We start from the raw sequence: 26,364 nt of genomic DNA, 5'->3' as shown, positions 1-26,364 counted from the left end.
AAAACATTCATGTTTCCTTCCATTTTCTGCTTTTAAAATAAAAGTGGATGTTCTAGTAGCTGTGAGTCACTCCTAACTTTAACTACCTAGAGTGATTACTTGTTTTTTTTGTCCACATTATTGATCGATTCCTTTATAGTTTCCTCTTCTCTGTCACAGAAAGGAAGCAGCTCGTTCCTCTAAGGCTTACTGTTGTTCAGACACGCAGGGCGAGTCAGGTAGTGTCGAGTCGAGTCAGATCGAGTCCAGCCAAGTCAAGTGGTGTCAGTTTGAGTCGGGTCAGATTGAGTCCAGCCAGGTCGGTTTAAGTCCAGCCAAGTCAAGTTCAGTCCAGCCTGCTCCAGCCAAGTTAAGTCAGGTTGAGTCGAGTCAGGCGGCGTTGAGCTGAGTCAGGTCAAACCCAGCCAGGGCAAGTTGAGTCAGTTTGAGTCGAGTCAGGTTGAGTCCAGCTGAGTCAGGTTGAGTCCAGCTGAGTCAGGTTGAGTCGAGTATCATTACTTAATTTTGGACTCAACATTCTCATTTGTTCCATGGAAACTAAAGTGCTTTTCACACACATTGTTCCTGAGTCAGGAAGGAAAGGTGTGAACATGGTTCAGGGTTCAGTTCTGTGTCGAGTTCAGTGTGTGAACTGGACTAAACCTGTTTCCACGTCTCCGCAGCTCTGTGACCTTTAAAACCTACCCATCGTCACCTTCTCCTTGTCTGATTGGTAAGTGAGCATCGCAACCACATCACTGAAACTGCTGCTGAAGTTTTCCTGTGATGGGGTTTAAGATACCCGCCTACACACACACACACATAACAGACACACCCTTACATGTGCACGCCACACACGACATGTCCGTGAAAAGGTCTGTGTTTGTTTGTGTGCAGGAATGCATTGTTAATACATTTGAATCCACACTGATCCATGAAGATGTTTCCAGATTTCCACACACCAGATTAGATTTATATCACTTCAGTGCGATCTGATTGGCTGCAACTCTTCTTCTGTCCTTCTCTCTGTTCACCTTTTATCTGCTTTTCAGCCATCCCTGATGTTTTACCGTCTCTCAGAGATCAGTAAAGATCTCCTCCTCCCCTGAGAAAGAGCGATGCCCTGTAGCAGTTTCACTTCTCCCACTGTGAGAGGTCAGAGCAACGCTATCCATCACACACACACACTCTTAGGTAGACATTGTGTGTGTGATGCAGCAGTGCAGTAAATTAGTCTGCACCTCCACACTGTTTCATAAAGCTGCAGAGAGAAGAGGAAGAGGAGGAGGAAGGCATCACTCACCTCCCACAACAAACGAAAGAAAGAAAGTAATGGGGTGTCTCCAACAAAGCACATTTAGAAAGATAGAAAGATGGAAGGGAGGAAGATAGTGACCTAAAGTTTTATATTTCACTCTATCTCATCTTTAATAGTGACCCAAAGAGAGAAAAAAGGTAGATACAGAATGAAGGAGAACAAACAGAAAGAAAGAAAGAATTAGTAAACAACAGTAAATAAATCTAAAGACATGGAGAAAGATGGACGAAGGGAATGAAAGAAAGAGTGTGTGGAGGTACTTTGAGGTCACACAGATTACAGTTGACGTCCACTAGATGGAGCAGTTCAATCTGCATTCAGCTCAGTGACAGACCTGAACACTGCAGCTGTCAACAGCGTCTGTTTACCTGTTCATCACACCTGACCGTCCCTCTGAAAGCACGCGCTGTGAACTGATCAAGAATTACAAATGAATTATCAAAGTCAGTTAACGAGTCACTGAAGGATAAACCCGTCAAACAAGCAAAGCAGGGTGGGAGCTGAAGCATTTGAAGAAGCACTCGACAAAATAAACAAAACACACATGTGAAGGCAGTTTGTACATATTTTAACAGGTTCAGGCGTGTTTGATTTCCCTCCCTGGACACCCTGACTCTTTGCTTCGACTTCCCACAGTCGGATTTCCCCTTAAATGTTTTTTAAGGTGGGACAAAAACAATGTTTTACACGTCCTCCGACAGTACCAACTCCAAACTGCCCCTGAGAGTCTTACGTTGTGCCTCTTCTTCGTAAAGTAAATGTTGCGTTTGGATGGTTATGTGTATTTATAAGAGTTTTATATTTCCACCAAGTTTAACTCAACTTCAAACTAAAATTGAAGTTAAAACAAAAAACATGTGTATCATGTTGTTAAAGCTTTATGATGTTTCCACTGAGTGAAATACTCAAACATGTGGCTGCATTATCCCATCAGATGGTATATTCTACGTGTCTGCTGCATCCTTTTCTACACATTCCCCCAAAATTCAGCCTGACATGTTTGGTATCTTTGGAAACTTTGGGATCTCCACTAAAACTTTAAATAAAGTTCTGTGGGTTTGAACAACATAAGGACATAATGACGGACCTGGCAGGGTTGAAGAGGTTCATTTAAACCAAGTGCTCCCTTGTACTTTTCCAGCCGTTCTGACTGTATTTTGGATGCAGTTTTTCAGCCCCAGAGGCGACTTTAAAAAACGTGCATCGGTGCTGCTGCCGGCGTTACGGCAGGTTCATGACTCACATGTTGGGAGTTATTAAAAGAAGCCACCGGTGCAGACAAGTTAATTTCATAATACACACTGCGCCGCCTTTATAAGGCAACTCAGTGAGCGGTGAGCTCACGCCGGCATGAGATGGAGGTCTGTAGTTGTAGACAATCAGACGAGTCACACAAGCACACACGCTACTTCCCCTGCAGTGATGATGTCATAACAGCAGAGGGAGAATCCCAGACATTAAAGCATGAAGCTTTGTGAGTGTAACTTAGCCGCTTCCTCTACAGTCAGATCTGACTGGGTTCTCTACGTTAACGGACCACATGTTGCGGGGTTGAACAGCGGTATGAAGTAATGAGAGAGTGTGAGAGAGAGAGAGAGGGAGGATGGCTTCTTGAAGTACCAACAACTAGTCCAGAATTTAACAACAATGTTAAAGTATCAGATTTTCCTTTGAAAAACGTCCCCTTTGAAACCCACAGAATCCCCTCAAAACATTATAAAACCTTTAGAACCCTCTTAGAACCAAATATATTCTCATGTAGAACCATTTAGGTCCCAATTTAAGAAATAACAGAACCACCCCAAACCATACGGAATCCCTCAGAACGCCCTTAGGCCTGTTCGATCCTCTTAACATCCGATCAGAAATCACTTTTGTTTCCTGATCAAAACATTAGAACCTTCTTAAAACCTGCAACATTCCTTCAACAGCCCCTTTAAAACAACATTAAAAACCCATTAGACTGTCTTGACACCCTATGCAGAACCACTCATGTTCCCATTTAGAAGACCCCTAGACCCCCCAAAACATAAAAGACCCCTAGAACCCCTTAAAAGTCTCCTTTGAGCCCTTTTAGATCCTATTAGAACCTTTAGACCATTTGGAATTCCTGAGAAACTTAAACTCATCTTTTCCAGATCCCTTAAATCCCATTTAATCCCTTCATCAGTTCTTGTTCATTTGACCACCTTTAGAACCTCTTTTAAATTCCGTCTGTTCTAAAATTTCCCTTTAGATTTTCAGGACTGCGAGAACCCATCAGAACTCCCTCTTGAACTTGGATTCATTGGAGAATTCATCAGAAGCTCCTCAGGGATCCACATAAAACCCCTTAGAGCCTTGTTGGGAAACAGACCATGTTTGGAATGAGTGGGCTGATGGGAAATTAAGTGGCATGATGAATTATTTCTGAAGAAGCTTGAGGGAGTGGATGAGCAATTTCAGGAGGATAACAGGGCTCTGATGATGACAGAGAAGATCACCTAAACAAAGTTATGCTTCTCAAATTGATTCGGGAGGTTCTTGTCCTGGTGTGTCCTGTCAGCACCTGGGACTGCAGGACAGTCAAGACTTCCACCTGCTATTAGAAATCAAAACCGTAAACAACAAATACTTTGTGAGCGCAGACACTCCCAGCTGAATTTCCCAGTGAGACAATGCAACTTGGTTTCGTTCATATTCACAACACTCACCGACGCTTTCTTTTTCAGCTGAAAGCTCTGCTGCTGAAAAACATTTCCACATTCAGCCGTGTCTGTCCTTTTATTGAGTGTTTAGGTCCAGGGCTTGAGGGACATGGTGTTTGTTAAAGGCCGTTAATTTTACAATAATAGTAGATTGTGTGTATGAACCAAGTCAGAACAACATACTGTTTTTTGTAATTATCGTTTGTTACAAAGGTCATCTTACTTCTGGAAGAGAACCTGGACGTTCTGGTTTCATGTGGGTTCTCTATTGAGAGAGAATGAACGCCCAAAGCTCAAAAATGTTTATCACAAAGATAAAGAGCTGAACAAGGTCAGCAAAACAAAGAAAACAAAGACGAAAACAAGAGATAGCTGTTATCTGAATCGGCGACCTGTGCAGGAATCCCCTACTCACAATGCAACATGGCGAGACCGCACAGTCATGAACCATGATGTCATGTTGACAGGAGCTGAACGGCAACCAGACTACACAAATCCAGACTGTCAGACAGACTGACTGACTGATAGGTAGTCAGACAGATGGACAGGAGAGTCACAGGCTAAATCCAAGTCATCCAAGAATTTTCCCTTCAACACGTAACTCATTCACCGCCGAGGGGGGAGGGAGGGCTAAAGGAATCCCAGCTTTGCTCCATTAACAGCCAAACAGAGGGAGGGAAGAAATAAATAAAGAAAGAGAAGGAGGCAAAAGTTATGAGTCACAAAGCGAGATGGGAGGAGAGAGAGGGATGAGGGAGGAGGGAGGGAGGTATAATTATGGTAGGAGGCTGCCAGTGCGAGAGAGAGGAGAGAGAGAGAGTCCAGCCCACTCCGGTAAAACCATTCAACTGGTGAGCGAGGGAAGGCATTCAACACAGAGAGAGAGAGAGAGAGAGGAAAAGAGGTAAAAAAAAAGAGAGAGGGAGGAACTCCTTCGTCTGGGATAACTTAGTCAAACTGCCTCTTTAACACACACACACACTCTGAACACACACTCTGCAGCGGCTTCACCCCGGGAACAAGGATCCTCCTGCACGCCAGAGTTTTCCTTCTCCGCTTTTCCATCATCCATTCATCACATCCGAGAGTTTTTTCTTCTTCTTCTTGTTTTGTTTTCTTCTTTCTTTCTTTCTTGTGACGCCTCCACATTTTCCAGCCATCTGTCCCTGACAAAAAAGATAAGGATTACTCATTTTCTCTCTCGGCGTTGTGTTTTTTCTTTTTTCTCTCTTTTTTTGTCCTCGTCTCCCTCTCGTTTCTTTACAGCTTTTTTTTTCCCCTCCGTTTTTTCGCAGGTGGACTGTGAGCTGAGCTGAACTTTGCAGCTTCCAAACTTCTGAGGAGAGAACGAGACACACAGAGAGAGAGAGAGAGAGAGAGAGGAGAAAGACAAAGACAATAAGAAAGAGAGAAGGCAGAGGAAGGTGAATTTCAAACAGAAGAAACACTTTTCTTTCTTCAACCAGGACTGAATTTTTGTTCAAACACAAACCAAAAGTTGACTTTTCTTCATCTTTACTGTCTCCGTCTTTGATTCTGCATCCGGCAGCATCACTAAATCTGACCCAGCAGCCAATCAGGCAACTCCTGCCACCATGTCTGTCTTACCTCTGCTGAGCTGGACCGTCCTGCTCCTGGTCCAGAGCTGCGGCTCCTCCTCAGACCCGGCGTCCAGACCTCTGTCACTGACCGTCCACCCTCACCACCAGCCGCTGCCGGACGTCGCCTCCAGCTCCCACTGCCCCTCCTGCGCCCTGGCCAGGATGAGGAGAAACGAAGGGGACGCGGACGACGTGGCGGGACACGACCGGGAGGAGGAGGCTCAGCAGGACGTGGTGGAGGCGGTGAAGAGGCACATCCTCAACATGCTGCACCTCCAGGCCCGGCCCAACATCACCCGGCCCGTGCCACGCGCCGCGCTCCTCAACGCCCTGCGCAAGCTCCACGTGGGGCGAGTGGCAGAGGACGGCAGCGTGCAGATCGAGGGGGAGGAGGAGACGCGAGGGCGGGGAGGCCGGGGAGAAGGAGGGGGAGGAGCAGTGGCGGCTCGTGTGGCAGACAGCGGCGACGCGCAGGAGACGACGGAGATCATCACCTTCGCCGAGGCTGGTGAGTGCGCACAGCTTAGTGTGTGTGTTTGTGTGTGTGAGAGCATCGTTTTGTCCTTCTGCAGCAGCAGCGTGTGGAGAGAAAACCTTTATGTGTGTGTGTCCACCTGCTTAATTCCACCTGCGTACTCACTCAGCCGAACCCGTCAGATATCCACACACACACCAGCCTCTGTAATCGCCTCCTGCTGTTTTCAAATAATAGCCCATTATCTACTTAAAGTCAGAGGGGACTCGTGCGTTTGTGTGTGTGTGTTTTGTGTGTGTGTTTAAAAGCAGTTCAGAGTGCTGGAACACTTTTCTGACAGACGGTAGCGACAAAGAGCGAGTCCGAGAGAGAGGGAGGAAGGGAGGGGGAAATGAAGAAGTACTTCTGTGAGAAAACCCGTCTCACACAGTCAGACCTGTTGGACTCTGGGAAGCCGTCCGGTCCGTCCTGGACCTGGACTCGACCTGCGCAGGCTGACGTCAGGTGGTCTTTCTCTGTCTGCTCACCTTTGACCCCCTGCAGACCTCCAGCTGGACTGGCTCTGTGTTTTAAACACCTTTTAAATCCAGGTCACTGACGGGTCACGCCACTCTCGCACTTGTGAGGTTTCCTGTGTTCCGACGCGGCTGTAAAATCATGCAGTTGTCATGTGAAAACCTTGTATCTCCAGTTCTTGGTATTTCTTGCCTGCTGTGTTTTATTCATCAACTCCAGTTTGGCTGGAATCTCCGTTCCTGCTGATCAGTTTTTAGACTTTCAAGTCTCTTCTATGATAAGCAGCTCGCAGAGGGTCGAGACGTGCTGCAGAGACATAATCCATCACAGTCAGTCAACTTTATTTTTTTTAATCAACCTTACGCATGTTATGATATTTGAGATCTTAGAGTCGTCAGCTGAGTAGAAAAACTTCAAATACAAGAAATTCACACTTTTTTCTGTGTTTGATTTGCAGAAAAACTAATTCCTTGTATTAATATGGTGTGCTTTGGAATCTAGCAGTAATCTAAAGGGTATATTACGTCTGCATGAGTTAGTCCAGTGGAAAAGGTGAAGATTTTTAAATGACAGCATTTTAGTTAAACTCTTGTGACCTTCTGTCAATTAGAGGCATGAATCATTTCAAAATGCTGCCTCTGCGGAGCGCTAATGGATCTGAAATGAATTGATTGCTCTATGTGAGAGCTCACCTGTCCGTCAGACAGTGTGGGCGGGACTGTGACGTCCTCTCCTTCCTCCTCTGGATTTTCTGTTGGTGCAGTTTGAGTTTCTGTAGGCGAGAGTCTGGAGCAGCAGATGGAAAAGATTTTTATGAACTGGATCTTTACAGAGCGGCCGAGAGGAGCAGCTTTCTCTAAATGTAATGTCGTTTAAAGAGTTCCTCCAGGTGGATATAATCTGCTGCCAGCCAATTAGAGTTCCCGAAGTCTCGAATTATGTAAAATCTGGGCTCAGAAACATTCCTGTTCTTTTTGCCTTCGTCACCACGCTTAAAATAAATGTGGAGCACAACAGTGGGCGTGTCTCAGGCTGCACACATGCTTGTTGGAGGCTGTATGCAGCCTGCAAACGCTGCTCGAGGCTCTTTCAGATTAACTCTGAGACCAGTTTCAGTGCCAGGAAGCGTTGGCTTAGTGGGCATAAAACATTGTAGTATAAATTGCATTTGAAGTTTATCCACATCGGTGATCTAGAGTGATCTAACAGATCATGAAACCAGCCAGGTGACCAGACAAGACAAATCACTAGTGCGCATGTGCCAACGCGCATGCAGCCTGTTGCAGTTGCTTTTTAACTTTCTTTTTTATATCTCACGTCTGTGATTTTTGGTCGATACGTAATTTAAACTTTTTTTTTTACAGAAGGATCCATAAAGTATTTCTGAAGTTCTGTTGCATCGTCTGACCCGACACCTCTAGGCTGGAGGTTTAAGCACTGAAACCACTTGGTTAGGGTTAGAGAAGGGTTTAAATAACTACTTGGGTTAAAATAAATCAGCAGTGACTGATGGAAATGACCCATCCCTGACCCGTGATCTTTGAGGCGCCCTATTAACGTCACCTGACTTCCTCCTTTGCTCCCTACAGCCGCTAGAGGGCGTTTTGACTTGAACAAATGTTTTGCTGAGTACTTGCTGTTCTAAAACTTTTGCTTTGTAGTCTCGGCGTGTCATACAAACAAGTTCATCTTAAGCTCACTGAACCCTTTAATGTCCTGTAAAACCCAAACTGCTCGGCTGCCGAGGTGTCGCTGCCACTTTAAAGTAAAAGAGGCCCTGCCACTTTCATAGGAACTGATGAAACCGTGTTGTTCTTCTAAGATACAAAACAGCCCGCCGTGAGAATACTTTGCACCCCGCCGGCCCTGTGCTTTGTTAGGAATAACTGATGCGTTCAGGGACCTCTGTAATTATTTTGGGCGGCGGAGATGGCAAGTAGGGGAACAGAGGGATGACTGGATTCTTGGCGGAGACGAAGTGTCAACCTCCGTTTAGCAGCTCTGACACAATATCATTCTATCATCAGCCTGTTTAAATTCCTCTCCTCCGTCCCTGTTTATCTTCCCCTCTTCTCTCCGTCTCTCCCGCACACAGAGGACAATTAGGCTAATTGAACTTAATTGAACACATCATTAGCGACATTCCACACTGCATTTTCATTCCCCTCCTCCGATCTGCCGCTCTCTAACCCGCCGGGCTACCCTTGCCTCCTCTGGCAGCCAGAATAAACCGCTCATTGTTGGATCTATTCTGGTGGCCGGGCCCGTCTGGGGATTCAAACCAGCAACCTGCGACGAGCTCGGCCCGCTTCACTGAGCTCCGACAAATGAGAGGAAACGGTGAAGCTCACAGGAAGACAAAGACAGACAGAACCGTCTGTCTGTCATGGAAATAAACTGTAATTAGCATGTTTCCACTGCCCGTTTGCTTTTCTCTTCCTCACACTCTTCTCTTCTTCTCTCATCTTTCTTTTGGCATTAACTCACATTTTCTTCTTGTCTGTTCGTTTTCTCTCCATCTTTTTCCAAGTTTAACTTTCTCCCTCCTCTTCACTCGCTCGTCTGCTCTGACTTTCCCTCCCTTTCCATCACTTCCTCGGGACGTGGCTTTAGCGTGTTTATAGCGTGCTAACGTCCGTGTCCGTGTAGTGGGAACGCTGCTGGTTTGAATCCCGGCTGGTTTTAGTCCTCGTCCCACCACATCGTTTGGCTCTGCTTTGATGTGTGACCGGCCGCCAAAGATGCTCTATGTCTGGGGAGATGAATCACTCGATAGTAAACAGCTACAGATTGTGTGCAGACCAAACACACAAACCGACTGAGAAAAAATCTGATCTCACAATTAAGGATAAGGTGCTCTTCTATGTTTCTCTTCATGTTCAGACTCAAACCTGCAGCGACTGTTTCTCCTAACAGGTCTTGTGTGTGACGTCTCCTCTTCCTCTGAGCATAGAGCTCCTCTGTTGTCCAGGAACCGTTCAAACCCGTCGGAGAGCCTCACAGGCTGACATGTTCCTTCACCACCATGAACACACCCGCTGGAGTTTATTTTGACTCTGAGCCTGTCTAAACACGAAACTATATATTTGTGAGTTTGTTTTTTAAAGATTTACATCTTCAGGAGGAACCAATGGGCTGAGAGCTGAGAACCTCAGACAGGAAGTCAGACGGTGCTGACAGACGGTGCTGACATGTTTGGGTCTGCACGTGAAATTTGTTGACAGTAAGAAAAATAGAGCGTTGGATGCTAAAATGAAACTCAGACTCCGTTTGTTACCTAAAACTAAAAACTGTTATTTCTCATGAAGTCACAGGACTTTGCTTTTACACTACATCCTATTAACCAATCACACAATTTCACACACTGGTGGAACAGCCACCAGGGGGAATTCAGGGTCCAGTATCTTGCCTAGGGATTGAACCGCCGGCCTTCCGATTAACAGGCAACCCGCTCTTCCTCCTGAGCCACAGCCGCCCCAGTGGTGTCGTTTGAGAAATAAATGCACGATTAGCAGCGGCTATCTTTTTATGAGCTAACGAGCCCGTGTTTCCTGGTGTTTATGCTTGTAAGCCTCATTAAAACTCAGAGCTGTTTTGGTGGATTGAGCCGTTCAGATCAACAAACAGAGATCTACCTCACTGATTTGGAAAAAGTAGCATCGATTCATTAAATATTTGCTCTAACGAGGCGCCCTTGATCGTTTAATAAGTTGTAAGTAGTTGTTTTGTGTATCGTCTGTAATTTCATTTGGATCAGTTAGAAGCCAATCATAAGTTTTGGGTTGCCAGGTTGTGAAAAACCTTCTGTGTTTATCTTTTCTGTTTGTTTCTGTTCATTAAGAAAACGTTCGTTCTCACTTTCTTGGGAATTGGTCAAATAATTCAATGTTTCACAACCTGGCAACCCAAAAGTTGTTCCAATTAGTTTCCCTATAACTGATCTATAACAAATTAGTGAATGATTTATAAACTGTTAGTTAAGCAACCTTTGTCAAGGGTGCCTCATTAGAAAGTGGTTCCCAAATATTCAGTTGATGTAATGAGTGAGTGTAAATATAGCTACACTAAAAGCGATCTTACATTATTAGTTTTAAACCTGACATAAATCAGCCATCATTCAGATAAAGCGAGAGACGTTTGTGGTGCACAGAGAAAACGGTCAGAGTGAGACATCACTGTGTCGCCCGCCTCTCTGCCAGCCTCCCGCTGTGTCGTCCCTCTGGGAGGAATCAGGAAGGCAGCGAGCGGTGGCCTCGCTAAATACAGGCGAGTTCAAACAGAGGGGGAGGACGGAGAATTAGAGAGAGCAGAAACCATCCCAACCTTGGTGACCGTCCCTGAACGACTCCTCAGACTCTCCGAACACTCCCTGTTCGTCTCTTTTTGAACCGCACACGCAAAAGACTTTTCCTGCAGAGAGCTGTGGCACCGTACCGATTGAAGTTATTATTAAACAGGTCCTTCAGCAGCAGCAGGGTGTGGTCAGGTCACTGTGACATCACGGGTGGGTGTGGTCACAGGTGCAGAGCACACCTCTGAACACGGTGGTGCAGTTTGCAGAAAGCGTCTATGATGCATGTCCTTTGTGTTCACCAGCTGTAATGCAGGTGTCAGCCCGACAGCTGATAGGAGGACAGATTACAAGCCGCTGAAGTACTCTCTTTGTCTTCTTTCATTGTGACACTTCATCTATCTAACTTATGTTCTTGTTCCTTGACATTCACCTCTCATCAGCGCGACTCCTGCAGTTGCAGTAAGTTTGTAAATTCAGTATTAGTATGATGCAGAACTTTATGAGCTTGAACTGGAGGCTCGATGCGGGTCTGATTCGCGTCCAGGGCAGGCTTCTTGTTTGGGTCCGTGTCACGGCTCTCGGGACACTGGAGGTTTCCTTCAACATGTCAGAAAGCCGTCTGTGAAAGCCGAGCAGCGGCACAGTCTCACTGGCATTCTGGTATTTTGAGATGGGAACATTTGACTGTCAGATTGGACTGCTTATCTGCTCTCTCATTATAAATAAACAGGCCTGGGAACTCTGAGAGAGTTACAAGCTGGCACTTCAACTTCAATTTAGCTCAAAGCGTTATTGTCCCGAGAGAGAGATCTGGTTTGTAGACGAGGCCTGAAAATGAAACCCATGCCATAAAATCATTTTATTAAGACACGAAAATACAATAAAAGCTGATGGAAAGATGAAGGAACACTGCAGCAGCAGAACAGCTGAAGTCACTTTGATGTGAAGAGTCAGTCTCTAACTGTTTCCCACAGTCTCGCTCGGCTGGGACTGTCTTTATGTTGGAAAGTGCTGGAATAATTTGACAGACCGCTTTTATTTGGTACTAACAGCCGAAGCACGACAGGACGGTTTTAGCAAGTTAACAATGCAAACTGACACAGTGTTAAAGATCCGACGAGAAACTGTTTTCCTCCAGTTTCACTTCATTTTGTTTTACTGCTTGGCTGCAGCAGTAAAAATCACCACCATACCATGGCATACATAAACACACAGCACTTACATTACAGACAAGTAAAGCGCAATACATACGAAAGCATGTTTGTGTTTGTAAGCAGTCCGACGCCCCGACCCTAGAAATGACGTCCAGATTGGTCAGAAGTCGTGATTTAATGTTCAGAATCAATGCAGAAAGTAGTGAGGTGGACGGACGTGAAGCAAGTCTGTGCTTCAGTCTCTGCCTCGGACCTGCAAGTAATATGTGACCACAGCGCAGTTACCATGCACAGATACGGAGACGAACTTTCATAGTAACTGACAGGAAGTAAGAGGACGTCTGGGCTCGTAGCTGTGCAAGACACTTTAACACCGGAGGTTGCTGTTTGTCTCCAACAGACAGTTATTTTAATAGGAACCATGATGACCAAGCTCCCCTGACACTGGCAACCCAAACCCAGTCATGTTTGTGCCTGAAGCTAACCAAACCTGAACGCTGTCGCATCATTAAACAGATCCCTCCTTTTGCTTTTGGAAGTCACAGACAGACGATTTATAGCAAAACACCTGTCTGTGTCATCCCAGAGGGTGAAGACAAACAACGTGATTGACCACTGAACTCCAGCATTTTAAAAACACAGTTAATTAACATAACAAATGTTTGCAGCTAACGTGATATCCAGCACCGATGCTCTGGCCTGGACATACCGCCAGATGTGTCCTGACCATCCAAACGTCTGACCTACGATGCGTCCAGGAATGGAAAAAGCTCGGCCATAAACATAATGTTTTTATTTTTAAGAGACGGGGTTGCGTGCCAGGAGGGCTTTAGCTCCACGGACACAACCAGAACCCCCAGCTGTTTGTCTTGTTTTACTTTATTGTCTCGTCAAGGGAAATTACAACAAATCAATTCTAGGCAGAATGTAAAATATAAACAGGTAAACATGACCTTTAAAGCAAAGACGTTGGGATGAACTCAAATGTTCAACTTCACCTCCCTTTGAACCATCTGGAGCAGATTTACATCAATTCACATCCATTTGGGTTTTTGTGTCACGTGACCTCTAATTGTCTCTTTGTGTGCAGTCTGAACACCTTCATACTCAGTGGAGGAAAAGCTGCAGTTAATTTTCTGTTGATGAGCTAATGGCCTGCTTTACCATGAAGGGTGTGTTCAATCTGAACATGATGTCGTCCTCTTTTCACTTTCTGTCTCTCTCCAAATGATCTGTCTCTCTGCTTTGATCCACCCAAATGGAAATGCTTCTTCACAACTACAAAAGGCACAAGGGTTTTTTCTTTTTTCTTTGTGTGTAGTCGGTCCAGACGAGACTTTCTCTTTCCTCCAGAGGATGAGCGAGTTTGGCATTCAGGACATTCCTCTCGTCAGACGGCGAAGCTGCTTTAATGCCTCCTCACCACTTTTGTTTAGCAGCGTTACACAGATTTTGTTTCACGTCTAGAGCTGTGTGTGTGTGTGTGTGTGTGTGTGTGTTCGTTAACACAGACCCGCTGACTCACATGTGGTGCCAATAAGGCCGAGCAGGGCGTCGACTCTGGGGATCTGGAGCAGATTTCTGTCCCACGCAGGCGAGGCTGAGCCTGACAGTCAGCACCGAGGGCTTTTTACACGCCCACGTCATGCTTCACCTTAACTCCATTAACGCTGTCACCGTTTACATCATCAGCATTTAAACACTTTCATCTGGCGGTTTTAAAGGAGCAGACCTACAGCTTCTCAGGAGACTAAAGGTTTCACTTTGAACCAGAACACCAGAGTCCTTAACGTCCTCAAACCGTCATGATGGGATCACTGTGTATCAGTAGGAGGATGCACGTGACTTTTTTCTGCTTTCTGTGCAGGTTTCACGGGCTATTAGTGTAAAAAGATGGTTTAAAGTTCCACATACTGCAGTACATGACTCTCTTTTTACTTTGCATTTTTACTTTGCATGCCTTATTTCTGCTGTAACCTGTGGGTTTGATCAGATCTATATACATATGTTTGGGTTTCATAAGACTTCTTTAAATGTCCCCTTGAGCAGCTTTAAAGCTAGACGTTGCAGCTCTTTCTGCTCCCTGCAGTGAAGCCACATTAGGAGTTGAACCCTCGACCGTCCCGGTGCCTTGCTCTACGCACTTCACTTGGAGTGTATTTAAACTCCTGCAAGTAAACAGGAAGGTGGTTTCTTAAACATTGTTAGGAATCAAACCTGAGACATCTTAAACACAATCTGCATGCTGTGTGTGTGTGTGTGCTGTAAGCGGGGGAGGGTGGGTGGGCGACCCAGCCCGCTGATCCCTCCTAATGTAAACTGAAAAGACAGAAGAAAGGCCCGACTGTGATGCTTTTAATGGTAAAGAGGGAAAAAGGAACATTCCTTTCTTGCTCCTGTGCTGCACTGTAAAAAATATGTTCACCACATTAAACCAGTTTGACTGAAAACAGATTTTTCTGAAAGAATCACTTTGTGTTAACTGCTAACATTAGCTAATGTTAGCATGCTAAAACGCTAAACCAAGACGGCGAACATGGTAAACTTTAGACCTGCTAAACATCAGCACGTCCAGCCCGTTCTCATTCCCAGAGCGTCAAATTTACTATGATTTGTCACGCACACGGCACCCGTTAGCGCATAGGTGCCATTTACTCTGGGGACGCTGGAGACGTGTCCCCGTCACTTTTTGAAAGGTTTATTTGCACAACAAGAAAGGAATAAGAAACAGATCTGCGTTCCTTCTATATAAGAAAAGAGATTTTCATCATAAATTAGTGCTGAAAAGGTCTCCAGAATGAAGGAAATGAAGTGTTAAATCGTCTGCGGGAGGACCACCAGACCCCCCAGCCATACGTTTCATCAACGAATATTTATTCAAAACAGTTTTAAAATATCTTCTTATCTTGTGTTCGTGCATCATCACGTCTCATGGCCTTAAAGTCAAACCCCTAATCTGAGCCACCACTTCTCAACACAAAATGACGCCGTTGCTTTGGCGCCATTGTTCAACTGGACTCGACCCCGGAGGCCTACGCAGCACGGCTGGGGACTGGGTTCAAAATGAAACCTGTTTGACTCCTTTTGTACAGTGTAAATGCAGAAGCTTCTCTGCAGGAAGATGGAGAGACTTTGATCCTTCTAATGTAAACGTGAGGGGCGGAGAGGAGATGGAGCCGTAGATTAGCTTTCACATTAAGGAAGCAGCGTTTGGACAGGAAGTTATCGTACGCCTGATCCGTCACATCTGCCTCCTACTGTAGGTCTCATCTTCCTCACCTCATCCTGGTGAACCAGCATTTTCCATTTGGGAGTGTGGGAACGAGAGTTACAGGAGGAAGCCAAAGAAAAACAGCAGCAGCAGCAGCAGAAGAAGAACAGTTTAACTCTCTTCCTCACTTACTGACGTGAAAACACACAAACACACTCCTCCAGTACACAAACAAAGCTACACATTTACACAAACAGCTGAGGGACACACACAGAGGCTTGTCAGGCTGTTGAACGCCGCTCATCCATCAAAGGAAGGATTATGATGGACAAAGGAGAACACACAGGGACGCGGCGTGTTTGGACAGATGGGTCTCAGTAAACACAGGGAACAGAGGGTGGAGGGTGTGTTCGCTCACCGAAGTCAACAGGCAGATCCAAAGTTAGCAGCGTCCTCCGACAGACCGCGCCCGCTAAGGTCGGACCGCCGTCCCAAAATGACACGGTTAGCGCTCTACGAGTTGAGAGGGATCAGTAAACTACTGAACGCCCCGCAGTGCATTGTGGGATATTGAGGCCTAAAGAAGGCTGGTGCCTGTTCAGATGTTCAGATGTGTTTTTAATGGAAATACTGACGTTGGGGAACGTTTGTAAGAACATGACGCATCGTACATTTGCATCCCAAGCAGAAAATCTAAAACTGGAAATGGCGAGGGCTTTAAGGTGGCCCTTTGCCTGCTGCTGTGGCCCCACCTTGTACACGGGCCCTGTGGCATAACCTAGTTATCCTACCTTTATATTCCAGTTGATACATAGCTTACAAGCTGCATTTTCCTGAAGAAATGTGAGTCAAATGACCCTAAACTACCTACAGCTGTACAAAATAATGCAGGCTGGTGTTCCAGTTCTTATATTAATAAAACTTGTGGGCAGATATTTAATATCAGTAACAGATAAACAAAATGACTTCTTAAATCGTCTTGTTTTGTAGTGGGATTTTGCAGAAGAAGTACGATATTGAGAACAGGATCATTTAGCTGTTGTTCCTGAAACATAAGCACACCGAAACATTTTGAAAGATGTCACGAGTCTGTGTGTGTGTGTGAGGGGGATTACAGAGGGTTTAATAAGATTGATCATAAACCTCGAGTCCTGTTGTTAACAACATGTTGGCAGGGTCTCTTGTTTAGCTTTGTTAGCTGCTCAGAGAAGCTTCGACTGATAAATCAAATCAAAGTCATAATACGGCCGGGGGGCTGATGGGAGGGTTGGGAAATGTTTGCTGAAGTTGATGGTGGTGATGTTTGGCTCAAATGTCAGTTTATCGTTCCTGATTTGTGCGTCACAGATTCAAGAACGACTGATGAAGAACTTTTCTCTGTAAGGACGGACACGCTGAGAGAAGCGAGACCTGAGTCACTGCAGCAACAGGTTTAAGATGTTCAGCAGTCCAGAGTCCGCATTCGGTGGTCCAAACTGGGTGTTGGTGGTTTAACCTTCTAGATGTTCTAAATGGGACGTCTGATGGTCTGAACTGGGTTTGTTATGGCCTAGACTTTGTTTTTGATGATCTCAACTTGGTTATTGATGGTCCACGCTGGATTTTTGAAGCCCTAGACTTGGTTATTGATGGTATACACTGGGTTCTTTAGGGCCTAGACTTTGAAGGCCTAAATATGTTTGTAGATGTTCTAAACTGGATGTTTGATAGGTTCTTTATGGCCAAGACTTCGGTTTTGATGGTCTAAATGTGTTTCTAGATGTTCTAAACTGGATGTTTGATAGGTTCTTTATGGCCAAGACTTCGGTTTTGATGGTCTAAATGTGTTTCTAGATGTTCTAAGCTGGATGTTTGGTGGTCTAAATGTGTTTCTAGATGTTCTAAACTGGATGTTTGATAGGTTCTTTATGGCCAAGACTTCGGTTTTGATGGTCTAAATGTGTTTCTAGATGTTCTAAGCTGGATGTTTGGTGGTCTAAATGTGTTTCTAGATGTTCTAAGCTGGATGTTTGGTGGTCTAAATGTGTTTCTAGATGTTCTAAGCTGGATGTTTGGTGGTCTAAATGTGTTTCTAGATGTTCTAAACTGGATGTTTGATAGGTTCTTTATGGCCAAGACTTCGGTTTTGATGGTCTAAATGTGTTTCTAGATGGTCTAAATGTGTTTCTAGATGTTCTAAACTGGATGTTTGATAGGTTCTTTATGGCCAAGACTTCGGTTTTGATGGTCTAAATGTGTTTCTAGATGGTCTAAATGTGTTTCTAGATGTTCTAAACTGGATGTTTGATGGTCTAAATGTGTTTCTAGATGTTCTAAGCTGGATGTTTGGTGGTCTAAATGTGTTTGTAGATGTTCTAAACTGGATGTTTGATAGGTTCTTTATGGCCAAGACTTAGGTTTTGATGGTCTAAATGTGTTTCTAGATGTTCTAAGCTGGATGTTTGGTGGTCTGAACTGGGTTCTTTATGGTCTGAGCATTTTTAAAAGTGTTACAGGTTCAGATTTCAGATTCATAAACATTTCTTTGAATTTCTCAGTCTGAGGTGTTCTCCTTCAGTGAGTCCTGCACCAGGACACAGACCAGGTTTTTGTCTCCACCTTGTTGAGAACTTTTTCAGTCAGACTGGAGAACTGATTTAAGAGGAAAACACTGAGCTGCAGTTTTCTGCAGAACAAACTGAGTGTGTTTCAGTGTTCGCCACGCTCTCCTCCCTCGCCGCTGTGCTGTCCAAACACAGACGCTGCATGACAAACTGTGTGTGCGCCCACAGCAGACGAGCCGACGAGGGCCAGAAATCAGGTTTTATGAGTTGTTGAGACATCAGTTTGTAAAGACCAGTCTTCTGTAAATGGAGTGGGATTACAGAGAGAGAGAGAGACACGTTCACGTCATCATCAGTGTTTAGATTGATTTCCTTCCTTGCAGGCAGCCATTGGTCTCACTTCAGCTCTACGAAAATCCTCCTGCAGGGACCCAGAACACTAAATGCTGTACTGTTTTCCTGTTTGGGCCTTTAGACAACAGTGCTCGTCCAACTTTGTGTCAACAGTTTGTGTTTGTCCCTTTCCTGTTTCTACATGACGACGCCCCGAAAGCATTCCACCGCCAAGGCTGCATATAACTTATAATCTTTTAATTTAATAGTGTAATAAAATTTGAATCTGCATCTGGATGTGCTTCACACAGCGATGGACGGTCATGTGATGCATGTGGCAGATTGTTTTCATTCAACAAACAGCAGTTGTTCGTGAGAAAATACAAACATGTTCACAGATGTTCAGTCTTTCCACCAAACTCCACTAACTTCTCTTTACATTTTAGTGTTCAGGGAGCCTTCGCTGTCTGAGGAAGAAAAAGTGGACATGGGAGCTGTAGCTGTTGAATACCAACAAAATAATCCCTTTATCTCCACGGTTACAGTCCGGTACAGGAGTAGAAACTTTTTATCTGTTTATCCACCAACATGTTTCAGTTTCAGTCAGAAATAAAACCTGTGGGAGAAATTACACTGAAAGAATTTGGCCACGCTCGTGATACTATAACACAGAGTTTAAGGATGTTCAGTGTTTCTGCAGACGGATGTGTAACAGGACTCTGCAGCGAACGTGTGCCTGTAAATCACACGATGATACAGACGTCTGTCATTACGGCCGTAATTACCGGCTCTGCATGAACACGCGGCGCTGACTTCTATCTGACCACCCCACCCCCCCGTTACAGCTGCTACACTGTGCTGCTAACATGCTATTAGGATTTACTCTGAGGATTCAGTTCTCTTCAGGTCTCTGTGGGACTCTGAGCTGGATTTAATAACTCACAGCAACAATCAGCTGCAGTTTAAGGTGAATAAAAGCCATCTTGTTCTGCAAGCAAGGCGCTGAAGTCTGTGACAGCGTGGTCTTGTTTTGAAATTTAGGAATGTATTTAAACAACACGTTCTCACTCGCTTGGTCAAGACCCTTTGGCGTCGCTTTTTAACGTCAAGGGTACCCTTTTAGCGTAATTTTTAGACGTTTAAGGCTCCGCAGTTAAGTTTGCTAACTAGTGCTTAGACTTTCAAGATAAAATGCTAGTGTTTTGAAACATCGCCAGTTTAACGTCACGTTATTACAGATGTGAAATGTTGCAGTTTGGTTGGGTTTAGGCAACAAAACTACTTTGTTAAGGTTCGGAAAAGATCCTGGTTTGGGTTTCAAAAAACTACGTACATCAGCTAACACGTAACTTAACTAACGTCACTTACGTAACTTAAATAAACATATTTATTGTTGACACAAACTCCGGTCTCCTCGTTTAAAGTCGGGGTTCTGGTCCTCCATCCACCTCCTCGCTCAGTCTTTTCGGTTAAATATCATATACCTGCCTTTACTGTCAAAAACGGACGCCACAGGGCTTCCCCCACTGCGCTGAACTATGACGCTATAGGGATCCCAGTGCGTTATAAACTGACGCCGATGGTTCTTGACCCTGCGTCCATGTGTGACGAGTCGGGTTGAGTTATAACATTTCATCTTAAAGTCTGGTGTTACTTCCTGTCTGTGGCTCTGAGCTCCTGCCCCACTGGTTCCACTGTAGTTTTTATTAAACAGCAGGAAACAGAGCATGTGTTGGGACTCTTTCCAGCGGTGGATGGATCCACATGTGGCGCTCTAGTGAGCGTTTGGGCCAGCAAGACCCTGTGAAGCAGTCTGATGGGTTGATAGTTTCTACGGCTCAGAGGACATCCGTTGTTCGGTGATACGTTCACTGCTTGTGTCTGAACATAAAGAGAAATCTAGGATAACACCAGCCTCTATATTAGCATCACTGTTAGCGTCACACTAACAGATTGGTCCTTTACGCTGCTGGAGTTAAAACAAAGCCTCTTCTTCTTTTTCTCCCAGCAGCCAGAATCACAAACACTATTCTAAGAAACAATGAATGAACAGGGCTTTTTATTTTTTAACCTCACTGAGGTGATGATGATGTAAGTGAGATAATCGCCTCCGAATTGTCGGTTAAACGGCGTTAATGGAGCCGCTAAAGTGCCGGCCGCCTCCGCACACACGCGCGCACACACAGACGAGCCGCCCATTCACACCGTTTAACAGAGCGTCGCTGCTGCTGACATTCATAAACTCCCAAATCGTGACTTTGATTTTCTGTATGGACACCCACGAGCGAGAGACATTACACAGAGAGGGAGAGGGAGGGAGGAAAAAGGTGATGCGGAGATGTTATGTAACGGCGGTGGATGGTAATTGGGTCTTCAAACCAGTGATTAGCTCGCTGCCTGGCCTGGAGGTTTCTAGGAAATGTAAAATACAGGCCTGGGTGTGTGTGTGTGTTTGTTTGCATGCAGCGTTTGCAGAAAAACAGCCGTTAAGAGGATTTATTCGTCCTGGTCAGTTATGTGCCAACCCATCACGTGTCTGAACAGCTAACTATTAAAACATTGAATCATAAACTGACTTGTGGATGACAGTCTGTCCATGTTTCTTTGCCCTGAACTCGTCTTCACAGGCCCTTAATTAGGGCTCAAACGATTGCTTGATTCATTGATTAGTTAATTGACAGAAAATGATTCTCCCTTGCAGTTTAAAAATAAAAGATTTGACGCCTTCTCTCTTTTACAGCCTTTAAACCTGAACATGTTTGAGTTCTGGACTGTAGTTTGGGCTGAAATGTCGCCTCAGCTCTGGGGAACTGCGGTCTGAATCTAAAAACGCCTTCCAAAACACAACTCGCTCTCTCACTCGGCTTCTCTCCTGCTGACACGCAGCTTTTAAAACTTTCCCATAATTCACGGCGGAGTAACAGAAACAGAAAGATTACACTTTACAAATGTTGCTGTATATTCAGGCGTTCTGGGCTGCAGCTCCGGGTGGGAACCATTAGCTGGTTTAAACGCTGCCTGACTCCAAAACCTCCGACCACTGCTGCTGAGTCAGCAGGAAGGGTCCAATCAGCAGCGAGTGTGTGTGTGTGAGGTCACGTTAGAGATGGTAACATAATGATAAGTATGTGTGTGTGTGGACGGCTCTGTCGCTCAGATGTGGCCACACTCAGACTGAATGCACTTGAGGTAAGTAAAGACTTTGACACTCGCGCACGTCTTTGCGAGGCGTTCACGGTCCTTCTGTGCATCTCTGTTCTAGCACGAAGGAACAGAAGGGTTCAACGTGTAGTTTGTTGAAGCAGTGGGCAGGTGAAGCATCAGCACTGTTGGTTAGATATCATGAGCGCTGACCTGGACTATGTTTTAGCCAATCACAGACCAGGGTTTTCTGCATTATGATGTTGTGATCATGAGTTGGACGTTGTCCTAACCCTGTGTCTCCCTCTCTCTGCCTCAGGTGAGTCTCAGGGCATGGTGAACTTCGTCCTGTCTAAAGAGGGCGGTGACCTCTCTCTGGTGGAGCAGGCTAACGTCTGGCTCTTCCTCCGCTTGGCCAAGACCAATCGCAGCCGAGCCAAAGTCACCATCCGCCTCTTCCAGCACCGGCAGCTCCCCAACGGCCGCCCGCCGCAGGACGACATCCTCCTGGCGGAGAAGACCGTGGACACCCGTCGCAGCGGGTGGCACACCTTCCCGGTGTCGGCGGCGGTGCAGGCGCTGCTGGAGAGCACGGAGAGCACAACACTGAGCCTCAGGGTGTCCTGCCCACTCTGCGCCGATGCCGGGGCAACGCTCGTCCTGGTGTCCGGCGGCTCGGAGACGTCGACGCGCGCCAACCAGCGGGAACAATCCCACCGGCCCTTCCTCATGGCTGTGGTCCGGCCGGAGGATAGCGGCGACTCTCGGCGGCGCAGGAAGCGCGGGCTGGAGTGTGACGGGAAGGTCCGCGTCTGCTGCAAGCGGCAGTTCTACGTCAACTTCAAAGACATTGGCTGGAACGACTGGATAATCGCGCCGCCCGGTTATCACGCCAACTACTGCGAGGGGGAGTGCCCCTCCCACGTGGCGAGCATCACCGGGTCCACGTTGTCCTTCCACTCCACCGTCATCAGCCACTACCGCATGAGGGGCTACAGCCCCTTCCAGAACCTGAGGTCGTGCTGCGTGCCCACCCGGCTACGAGCCATGTCCATGCTCTACTACAACGAGGAACAAAAGATCATCAAGAAGGACATCCAGAACATGATCGTGGAGGAGTGCGGCTGCTCGTAAGACCGGGTCAGGAGAGGAGGAGGACTTCTGAACCCAGAGAGGGCGAGAAACGGGGAGGAGACGGAGGGAGGAGGGAAAGATGAACAAGTGACTTCATGATCGCCGTCACTTCTTTTCCACAGCGCTTCGTCACTCCGTCACTCGGGGCGCTCTCTGGGAATAAAAACTCTTCTCCGTCCTCATCCAGCAGAACTCAGAAAGAGTCTCGACGGCACTTTCAGAAAAAAAAGAAAGAAAGAAAAGATAGAAAAAAAAAAGAATATCTAATATATTTTTGTTACAAAAGGAGGGAGCGAGGCTTATTTATGTGGCTGAGATGTAGAAGCACCACTCCACCTGTCAGATCTTGGAGAGACCAGGTGCCTGAAAAACTACTAGATCTCAAAACTATGCAACTTGTTTCACGTATTACGATCTTTTTACTTTGTCCTGGGTTTTGTTGTTTGTTTCCCAACTGTTTACTTTTTTCAAAAAGTACAAGGAAGAAAGAAGAAGACTCTTTTGTATTATTTTTGGAAGTACACATTTGTGATGTGTGTGTGTGTGTTTGTCCATTCAAGTGTGCATATATGTACGTTTGTGTGTGTGTGTGTGTGTGTGTGTGTGTGTTGAGAGATACTTGAAGGAAACAAGTTGGCCGGCTGCTGGAACCAAACACTTCTTTATATGTTACCATCGTTACCATGTCGATGTTATAATTATTATTGTCAGTAAGTATATTAATAATATTATTGTTATTGTTGATAATATTTTTATGTGGCTGCATTTGTGTTATTATGTCTGTTATTTCTTTTCTTTTTTAAAGAAACGTTACAAACGTTTTCATGTTTTGCACTATAGCGACACTCGTGCTCAGATTAGCCAGACTGAAGAGACCCTCAGAGAGACGGGAGCTTCCTGTCCGGGGTAGAGATCTGAAAGGTTGGATCCCCACAGTAGGCCAGGTGTAGGTCAAACATCGTCATACGTTGAGTGCAGAGTCTTGGAAAACACAAAATGTCTGTTGGTTTCTGAAAGATTCAAAGACTGAATTTCATGTTTACCGCTCTCTCTAATCCTAAACTGGGTAAAGGTTAAAAACAAGTAGCTGCAGTCAAGCTAACACACAAGCTAAGTATTAGGGCTGTAGCCAGGATTACTGAGACACACTATTTGTATTTTTCATGTTTTGCTAAAATGTGTTTAACTGTTTAATCACAATTGTGCATTTTATTTCCAACATGGAGGTCTAAACGTTTTGTCAAAGCCTTCTCCAAACTGCCAGAAATAACAATCTGACTGGCAGAAATGCTGCATATTTATTTGATGTTTCCAATAAAAATACAGAGTACTCGATCTCTTCGATTCATTTTAATAAAAACATTTGCAAAATCTCCACCAAAACTCACATTAGAAGATATTGAGAACTAAACAACATGTAGGATTTCTAGAGAGAAGTTTCCCCATTTGCTCCAATACAGCTGCAGATTTCTGGCAGCTAGTGGCCGTTAGAGGAACTGCAGGTTAGGAGACTTTGGAGGCTTCTCATTGGATAAATCTACAGCTAACATGTTGGTGATATGCTATGCTAGCCGGTCAGTTAGCACAGTTGAAACATTTTCAGTCAGTACCAAGCGAAAAGGTATAAACACATGAATAAAAATAGCTTGTAGAGCATGGCATTGATACGAGTGTTGACGTGATGACTGAGAGCCAATGAACTTACAGGCAGCAGCAATTGTCCACAAGATGCACCACGAACCTTCTGTCCGTCCGTCCAGTCAGATGCTTTGAGGACTTGTGTTAAAGTGGAGAATAAAAAGCACTTAGAGGAATAATCAAAATGCAGATTCGGCTCATAATTAAAATTCTAAATGGGCTTTTAGATCTCTCATATCTCGGGTCCATCTTATGTCCTTCCTGTTAGCTTAAATATTTGGCTCTAATCTCCAAATACCACAGTAAAAAGAACAAAAACACTAAAAGCACTAGAACAAACCCCTTAAAACCATGTCTGTATCTTTGTCTCTGGTGGATGTTTACAGCACTTAAACTAGCTGACTGAAGCTAATTAGCATTAGCCAAGGAAGTTGTTGTTGTTTTAAAACACAAAATGCATAAATTTTTCCCTTGAACATCCTTTATGTTTTGTTAAATCAAGATTAAAGTTTTAAGGGATTCGTTCACAGAGGCTCTGTCGGTTCATCTTTTTTATTTTTTGTGGATAGGTTTTTAATCCGTTATGAATGTGACCTCTGAAAACAATTGTTCATTAGGCTAATCCCTCGTTAGCTGGTGTCAGACGCCTTTAAAACATATTTAGTGGGTAATCAGTGGAGATGGAGGATTTTGGGAGACCACAAAACATATTGACTGTTTGCCTGTTTAAAGAAAATGAATCTCTTCAGGGAGACGTGAACTTAAAACCACCTTAAACCAAATATGGTTGCAACTCAAGATAACTCTTATTTCACATGTTAGGGGTTATTATGGGGTCTGTGGTCTTATTGGATCAATATAAGTTGTCTTTTGACATGAATAACAATGTGAACCTGCACAGAGCCTCCGTGCACCAACCCTCTCTACGCTGTGGCATTTTAAACCTGAGTTATTGGTGAAATTCATAATAAAATATGTGATTCAAATGTTTTGGGTTGTAGTGATAAGCAGCAATTTATCACAACGTATTCGTTAATTTTCCCACAGTTCACAGTGAAATACAAGGTTTTTCAGATGATCCCGTTAGGTCAGTGTGTTTAGTTTGAGAAGAAACATTTTGTTTTTGCTCTGGAGAAAACCTCCAGGGCCCAGTTTTAGTTTTGCTTTAGAACACCAAAGAGTCCAGTTTGTGCACTTGTTTATGTGAGAGACAACTGTTGGATTTAATGATGCAGAAAAAAAACAAAACCTAAATTTAAACCCTGATTTATGTCTATTTTTGTGGGGAACAAAAAGAGAAAAAAATCAATCTAGTTCACAGTTCAGTATCTCTGAAGTCTGTAACAATGTGCCGTCCTTTTGTTGCTTGCGTAAAGAGGAGTTTAATTTATAGTTTTTGTTTCAGATGAATTTAGTTTTGTGGGTCATTTGGAACAAAACTCTTCAGTTTTTCTTTGAGTTGTGATGTTTTTTCAATTCTGACATTATCGTCCACTTCCTCTCTCCCTGCATAGCAAGAACTCCGCTTCCCACAATGCTTTACTCTTTACTTTTTATTACATCATAAACTGAAAGAGACAACCCACCGTCGCCTTGTTCGGTTTTTGGGAGAAAACAAACGTTGTCCAGTCCAGATGTGGTCACTACGGAGTGTTTCTGTGTTGTATGTGTTTATATCAGTATTGTCGACTTGTTCACCAAAAGTTTTGGAGTATCGGTCCCCTTTTTTGATGAAGTCCACGTGTTTTTGTTTTTATTTCCTCTTTTTGTTGTTCTTCTGGACTCTTTAGGACAAACTCATAGTCCATCCCGTGTGTACATGGACGCATTACGAAATGTCAGTGCAGAAAAAAAAAAAAGACGCAAAAAGTTGGAAAAAAATAAGAGAATAAAAAAAGTGGTTGTATTTGTTCAGATTTTTTTCTTTTTATCGAGACAAAAAAACACTGACACTGAACGAAGTGGACAAAGAATAAAAAGTCTATTTTTTATTCTGTATATATGTATGGAAATTAAGATTCCAGTATGTTGCATTGCTTTGTTGTACAAATCAAATGTGCTTGTGGCATTTTTCTAATCTAATTTATTTTACGGTATTGTTTTTGTTTTCTGCTTCACCATTAAAGTTTAAAGGATGTACACAAATGAAATGCGTCTGTGGTCCTTTAAATCTCCTCGTTCTTCACATATAATTCTGACTTATAAACCAAAACACCTCATTTTACCATCTTTAATTAAAGAGGTCGTGTTATTCTCACTATTTAACAGGTTACGAGGTTTAATTTCCCAAAAACACCATATTTGCTGCAGCTCCTCTTTTGTGTGATGCTCCGTTTTAGC

At 44.5% G+C, this 26,364-nt stretch overlaps 1 protein-coding gene and 1 long non-coding RNA gene across 2 annotated transcripts; one reads left to right on the top strand and one right to left on the bottom strand.

Moving 5' to 3' along the window:
• Positions 1-4,046: 4,046 nt before the first annotated feature.
• Positions 4,047-5,729, bottom strand: LOC119897218. The gene is made up of 2 exons (XR_005443377.1): positions 5,593-5,729; positions 4,047-5,320 (listed from the first exon to the last, which is right to left on the bottom strand). It is a non-coding gene; the product is annotated as an uncharacterized LOC119897218 (long non-coding RNA).
• Positions 5,270-25,267, top strand: inhbaa (inhibin subunit beta Aa). The gene is made up of 2 exons (XM_038710592.1): positions 5,270-6,093; positions 21,572-25,267. Exons 1-2 carry the CDS (start codon positions 5,580-5,582, stop codon positions 22,384-22,386), a joined length of 1,329 nt encoding a protein of 442 aa, XP_038566520.1. The 5' UTR covers positions 5,270-5,579; the 3' UTR covers positions 22,387-25,267.
• Positions 25,268-26,364: the final 1,097 nt, after the last annotated feature.

Source organism: Micropterus salmoides, unplaced genomic scaffold (genome assembly GCF_014851395.1).
Source record: "Micropterus salmoides isolate LMB-PRFRI ecotype aquatic unplaced genomic scaffold, ASM1485139v1 Ms_hic_scaffold_1, whole genome shotgun sequence".
In the NCBI taxonomy this organism is placed as follows: domain Eukaryota; kingdom Metazoa; phylum Chordata; class Actinopteri; order Centrarchiformes; family Centrarchidae; genus Micropterus; species Micropterus salmoides.
Note: the sequence above shows the minus strand (reverse complement) of the source record. Positions and strands in the feature narration are given on the sequence as shown.